A 7,223-nucleotide genomic window follows, 5' to 3' on the forward strand; every position below is an offset into this window, starting at 1 on the left:
TTCATATTTTTTAATATGATGTAATAAAATAATATAATGCATCTTATCTAATAATAATAATACATATTTTATGTTCATATTGTATCTTGAATTGTCCCCTATGCTCCCATACAGACTGCTAAGAGGGTTACCTGCAGACAAAGCCCTTTCTTTGGTTCTGATTGGAGGAGAAAGCTCCACAGGCTCCAATATATTGTAATCTCGGTGTGCAAGACTTAAAAAAAAAAATTCCAGCTGGGCACAATGGATACTGCACAGAAATTAGCTTTCCAAACTACATCCGATCCTACAGTGCCTTGGAAAAAGTATTCATGCCCCTTGAAATTCTCCACATTTGGTATCAGAGTAAAGGGGGGCGCTATACAAATGCCCCCCCCCCCACACACACACACACACACACACACACACTTTTCACATATTTATTTGTATCATTTATCATTTTCCTTCCTCTTCACAATTATGTGACACTTTGTGTTGGTCTATCACATAAAATCCCAATAAAATACATTTATGTTTTTGGTTGTAACAAAGTGTGGAGAATTTCAAGGGGTATGAATACTTTTTCAAGACACTGTATATTATTTCCTGTCTTACAGTAATAAAGTGTATGTAAAATTTCACATAAGCTTTACCAACTAATATATATAATAACATTTTCATTTAATTTTAAAATATATAATATTTTAAATCGGCATCTTTATTTGAAATAATACCCACCGATTCTGCCAAGAAGACCCTCGTGCAGGCACTTCCTGTTCTGGGGGGTGACAACACTCTGCCTCTCACCCCCGTTTGTGCTCCTATGTTGTCACTCTGTAATTCTGGCTTCCAAAGTGGCCATTTAACACACTTTAAGCAGATATGGCCCACTGTATCAGGAACATAGGCGTGCGCAGCCTATTGCACCCCAAAGCTTAAACACACACAATATATATATATAGAGAGAGAGAGAGATATCTATATATATATATATATATATATATATGGCAGTAGAGCAGTAGATGGTGTCAGTAATTTCTTTTTTTTTTATAACTTTTTTACAATTGTATTATTTTTTCCAATAATTTATTATTAACATTATTATTATTTTTTTTACAATTTATTAGGAGCCCCATTGGGGGACTTTGGTGAAATATCAGGGGTCTGAACAGCCTCATTTTTGAGACAGAGGAAGGGACAGAGGACAGAGATTTCCCAGTCCCTTTCTCTGCAGCCAAAGCAGTAAGGGGAATCTGCACAGCACAGGGTGATTAGGGTGTGCCCAGGCACACCTGGCACACCCTGTGCGCACGCCTATGATCAGGAAAACCCACCCTGAGAAATGCCATGCCATGGAGCACAGGTAAATGGGAAGTGGCTGCAAAGAGGCTGGAGGAGATCAACAGCATTGAGATGCAACAAAAGATTAAAAAAAAAAAGTAACAGTAAGCATTTTTTTTAATTATTCGGTGCTTTAGCACTTTAGGTGCCCTGAAATGACTAATTCCTATTTAGGACAAGAATGACTGATATAAGATCTGCTTTTAATAAAATCTTGTATTGAAAAAAATATATGTATAAATCCTGAATAATAATCATAATAATAATAATAATAAAATAAAAAACAAAAGCCAAAAAAATAAATAATTGAGATTCACCCAAAACACAAGAAAATAAAACAAATTATATGTTTTAATCTTAATTTAGAAGAACGTTAATATAATATGGAATACAAAGTCTCTTTGGATTTTACCTGCACCATATTTTTGGGGGATTATTAGTTAATATGAACCTTTTTACCACAGTTGATTTTTTCATGGTGGACAACCTCCCACATTTTGAGAAGATCCTGCGCGCTCAGCTTGTGGACCACCAACAAGCTCTTGTAGAAACAAGGGTCCTTATTCATGGCGCTAGATTTTTTCTTACTAATTCCAAATGTCCTAAACCCCGGATGTAACTTGGGCTCCACTCCTACCGACTTTAGGCACAGTCCCAAAAACACGTCGTCAATGGGGAACAACTGTATGCCCTCAGAGGCTACAAAGAGTCTTCTGGCTAAAGGAGAAGCCATTAGGAAGCCCCCACCCCCGGCATACACTGGGTAGGGTTTGTCGTACAGCTCTTTGGGGATAAAGTATTTGCTTTGCTTGTTCCTAATGGGAACCGCTCGGGAAATAATATCCCCAACAAACAAGCTAGGCAACAAGGGGCCGTCCTTCTTGAAGGCCAAGAAATCCAAAACGTTTTCGGTGTTCACAAAAATGTCGTCGTCGCCTTTGAAAATAAACTCCACGCTGGGGCAATAGATGTGGAACCACTTTAGGAAGTTGACTTCTTTAAGAGTCAAGTTGAAGAAGGTGTCCATGAAGTCCCACTGAAGGATGTCTCCGTAAATTTGGTCCTCCTGCTCAATAAGTCTCTGGAGGTTCCAGTGGTCTTTCCCTGTAGATGTGGTCCCTAAGAGGAAGAGAGTCCTAATTTTCTTCCCGTCAACCTCCTTCTCCTTGCCCCAGGTCCTTCTCACAGCTTCCCGTCGGTCATGTTGCTCAATGATGGACTTGACCACTATGAGTAGATGGATATCTCCTTGGCATTTTTCGGGGTGGTTAAGCAGCAGTGGGAAGTATCTGCAATGCCTGCGGAGGATGAACTGGTGGAATCTTGGGTCCACGTGCTTGAACCACGGTTGCCTCCTTAAAGCCGTATTTTCAGGGCATTTGCTTTCGTTAATGTCCCACCTCGGTGGTGGTAAGTCCACGGGTTCAGGAGTTCTACCCATCCCATCTCCAATCCTCTTAGAGGAGCCATTGTCTGGCTGTAGCCACTCATGCATGATCCTGGAGTGAAATGCCAGGCTACCCTTTGCCCCTTCCTCCACCAGTTTCAGTTTATGAATGGTCACCAGTGTGGCAAACAGCAAAGACAAAGTGATGAAAGTTTTCAGGACTCTCCTTCTTTTGAACAAATACTCCATCCCGGAGCTGGTGAGGGGACGGACCTCGCTGGCTGGCAGGTCCCTTCTGTCCCGTTGTCTCCTACAGCTTCGCGATTGGTGGTAGAGGTCTGTGTAGCATGTCTGCAAAAACCAAGTCTCCAGAAAATGCATGTAAAAGGGGAAAACAAATTGTCTACATTGAGGAGAAACTCATGCAGGACCACACGGGTTACCTTTCTGAGGGTGAAGAACACAACGAAGAGGCTTGGACATGCTCATTGCTCAAGGACTCTTCTGCATCCTCTCCTTGTGCATGATGATGATGATGATGATGACCTCTGCAAGGCGACTATCCGGATGCCCTTCAATCTTGTCCTGTTGGATGGAGCATCAGGAGGGATCATGCTGTTCACAAGAGTTTCTTCTTTGTCTCGGGTCTGATGGTTCCTCTACAGAGTACACCTATGTACCAAGACAGATCCATGAGCTCCAGGGCTGAGCGGTGCGACTTGCCAGATGCGAGCTGCTGTGATTTTTTTTTTTTTTGGTTTGTGCAGCCAGATGGGTCTGAACAGATCATGTTACCGGGAGCCACACTTGGTTGGCTTAAGAGCTTAACCCATTCACAGCATCGTGGGCTCAGCCTGGTACTCGGCAGGTTCTCTCGGTGCCGGGTGCTATTAGGGACTGAGAGGGGAAAGAATTGAGGTTTTGGTGATGCAGAGTGAGAGGCGTGTCCCCGTCCCAGTTTAGCTTCATTTCCTCTCCAGCACTGAGTGTGAGTGCCACCCCCAACCCTCTGCAATTATTTCACCGTTTCAAAGGTTGCAAAACTCTTCTGTACGTCGTTTGGACATAAAAGGCTACAAAGTGGAATCGGTCCGGATTGTGCAATTTCCTAATGCAAAGTTCTCTTATTCTTCACAGCTTGTCACAACAATACACTCGGAATGAACTGATTTGATTCATTAAAAATGGTTGTTTTATAACAATGATATTCACTGATATCAACAATCGTAGTGTGCAAAAAAATCCCGATCACTCCCCAGAGTAGTGCAGTGTTAGGTGAAGTATCAGCACAGGGTGTGCCCAGGCACACCCAGCACACCCTCTGTACACGCCTATGACAGTTTGTATTGAAGTGTATGCTCAATAAGGCTCGGATTGCACTTGTGCATGCGGCGGAGCGTGTCGGCGTTTCTGTGCGTTTCTGTACATTCCCGCGCATCACGTCCAGGGCAGCCCCATTCATTTTCATTGTGTGAGAAATGCGGACAAGACGTCCCTGACCCTCTTCCAAGATCGCACCACGGCACGCATTTTTGGCACACACACGAAAACGCGCTGCAGATGCATTCATTTTGGTGTGGCGCAATTTCAAGGCGTTTCCCGGCTCGCAGTGCTATGAACCCGGCCTAATACATCACTCAATGTGTTTTTTCCAATCCAATCGGCATTAGACCGCTGTTTACATCTGCGCATTTTGACAAGTGCACGTCGAATCGCACCTGTTGCCGGCAATGGGAAGGTCCCAATCGGTGCGACGCCGACTTTGCGGTGCTGCATCGATTTCCAAAAGTAGTTCCTGCACTACATTGAGGGTGACTTCAATAGACATCTATGCATGAACCGGCACAGATGTCTTTCAAGTCGCCCCCCTGAATTCGGACTGAAATGCGACTTTGAAATCACTCAAATTCAGATAAAGTCGCACAATTTTAAAGCAGTGTTAAGTGTGAACGAGGGCCAAGCACCTGAATGGGCGGGGCCTCCTTCTGTTCCTGTATAGCAGATTCAGACTGGGAGAGGAAGAGGCACACTGATAGGTGGAGAGAGCAGAGTGACAGAGAGATGAGCTCATCAGTCTTCTGCTTCTTCCTTCACTGTTCAGTTACAGGCTGGGGGTGGGGAGGGGACGTGAAAGTGAAACTTCAGCAAAAATATATCAGGGTCCCTTCCTCTGCTAGACAGGGCTGTGCTTGTGTGGCAGAGCTGTTCGAATCTCAGAAATGGATGGACAAAAATACAAATCCATTGGCAGGGAAAACAGCTCTTATGTATGTATTTCATCCATGTATTTTATTTTTATATTATTTTTTTACAATTTTATTTTTTATTATTATTTACAATTTTATTTTTATTATTTTTAAAAAAATTTTATTTTTATATTATTATTTACATTTTTTTATATATTTTTTTTACCATATTATTTACAATTTATTTTTTTATTATTTTTTACAATTCTGTTTTTATATTATTATTTACAATTTTATTTTTGTATTTTTTATATTATTATTAATTACAATTTTATTTTTATATTATTATTTGCAATAATGTTTGCCTGGAGTTCCCCTTTAACTTGATGATTTATATCTATTTCTATATATACACACAGAGTATGCACATATGTGTGCACCCCAAAGCTCAAACATGCATGCATGTGTGTGTGTGTCTGTATGTGTAAAAAAAATATATATATACAAACTCTTATATATAAATTTAAAAAACAGTAGGGCAGTGGACGGTGTATTTTTTTACAATTTTATTTTTACAATTTTATTTTTTGTATTATTTTTTACAATTTTATTTTTATATTATTATTTGCAATAATGTTTGCCTGGAGTTCCCCTTTAACTTGATGATTTATATCTGTTTCTTTTTTTTTCCCTATATCTTCTCGGTTTTATAAATAGTCAACTGCTCCCCCTTCTGGTTAAATATAAAAACACAAAACATGAATGCAATATGCTATATTTTCTGGACTAAAAATAGAGAAAGTAAATAAAAAAAGGCCTTGTAGTGCCGAAACCCCCAAATTATAATATTTGCAAATGACTCTAGAGGGTCAAACCCCCCCAACTAAGGCGGGATTTTTAAGACACTTGCACAATGTTTGAAAATCGTACAATTTTTTTTTTTTTTTTACAAAATATTATTATAAAATCAACAAACGCTAAAAAAAAAAATATAGGCATCATACACAGAAAATAAAAATATTTGTATCATTTTTTTCTTCAGTGGTGACCATAATAAATAAAGAATAATAACTAAATAAAGATAGAAATATAAATAATATATACATAAATAATAAATATAGAAATATAAATAATATATACATAAATAATGAATATAGAAATATAAATAATATATACATAAATGATAAATATAGAAATATAAATAATATATACATAAATAATAAATATAGAAATATAAATAATATATACATAAATGATAAATATAGAAATATAAATAATATATACATAAATATTAAATATAGAAATATAAATAATATATAAATAATAAATATAGAAAGCCTCCCTTTTATGTGTGATGAAGGAAGGATTAGGTAAACCTCCGACCACATCAGAGGTTCCTGGAGGTGGATTCCCAATCTGGAAAAGTTCCGTTAGTAAAGGAAGTAAAAAAAAAAAAAAAAAAAAAAACCTCCTAGGCTCGTCTCTCTCTGACCGCTGCAGGCGCCCCGAATCGCCCTCCCGGGGGATCAAGAACAGGAAGATTACCAAGAAATCTTTAAAAGTGTTCAGAGAGTTTTCATCTCCTGGAGAATTTCATCCAAAATCGGGAGATTTCAGTAAAACCCGGACCGGCGGCAGCCACCTTAAAGCGGAGCTCCAGCCCCCCCGACCCCCCCCACCCCCTCCAAAAATGAAAAGTCTTTTTTTTGTTTTGTTTTTTTTTTTAATTTTAATATTAAACTTTGAAAAATTTTAATAATAGAAGTAACAAAAAAATAAAAAAAAGTGATGGGTAAATACCACAATGATGCGAAATCGAGAAGGAGACAGTAAATAAATCGTAAAGTTGACTAAGTCTCTCGGCAGTGTTTGCTGAAGTGGTAAAAAAAAAAAAGAAAAAACACAAAAATAAACCCCCCCCCCCAAAAAAAAAAAGTCTAATACATAAGTGTGTGCACCCCATTGGATTAAGCTGTGCACCCCTAAAGCTCACAATAACACACGTATGTGTGTCTACATATATATGACCCGGCGGGCACATCGATCTCCCTGTTGGCACAGTGTAAACCCTTCTCTTATGGCAGAGTCGGTAAGAGAGAGATCTTTCCCATTTTCCTGCTGCCACACACAGCGATAATGGGCATGGGGCGATTAGGGTGTGCCCAGGCACATCTGGCACACCCTGTGCGCACACGCCTATGGTAATAATATTTAGGACAATTACCTGTCCAGGGGTCCGGCGATGTCGCCACCCCAGACGATTTTCCAATTGGCTCTCGGGTGCTGCCGCAGCCATTGGTGTCCGGTGCTCCATCGGTCGGGGGGGGGGG

At 39.7% G+C, this 7,223-nt stretch overlaps 1 protein-coding gene across 1 annotated transcript; it reads right to left on the reverse strand.

The window, feature by feature from the left end:
* Positions 1-1,534: 1,534 nt before the first annotated feature.
* On the reverse strand, positions 1,535-3,746 carry LOC141110192 (UDP-GlcNAc:betaGal beta-1,3-N-acetylglucosaminyltransferase 7-like). The gene has a single exon (XM_073601396.1). It carries the CDS (start codon positions 3,086-3,088, stop codon positions 1,757-1,759), a length of 1,332 nt encoding a protein of 443 aa, XP_073457497.1. The 5' UTR covers positions 3,089-3,746; the 3' UTR covers positions 1,535-1,756.
* Positions 3,747-7,223: the final 3,477 nt, after the last annotated feature.

Source organism: Aquarana catesbeiana, linkage group LG10 (assembly GCF_042186555.1).
Source record: "Aquarana catesbeiana isolate 2022-GZ linkage group LG10, ASM4218655v1, whole genome shotgun sequence".
NCBI classification, from domain to species: Eukaryota; Metazoa; Chordata; class Amphibia; order Anura; family Ranidae; genus Aquarana; species Aquarana catesbeiana.

Bases quoted from the DNA above. Each gene is read 5' to 3' on its own strand.
- LOC141110192 (XM_073601396.1), bottom strand. From the start codon at position 3,088: ATGCATTTTCTGGAGACTTGGTTTTTGCAGACATGCTACACAGACCTC.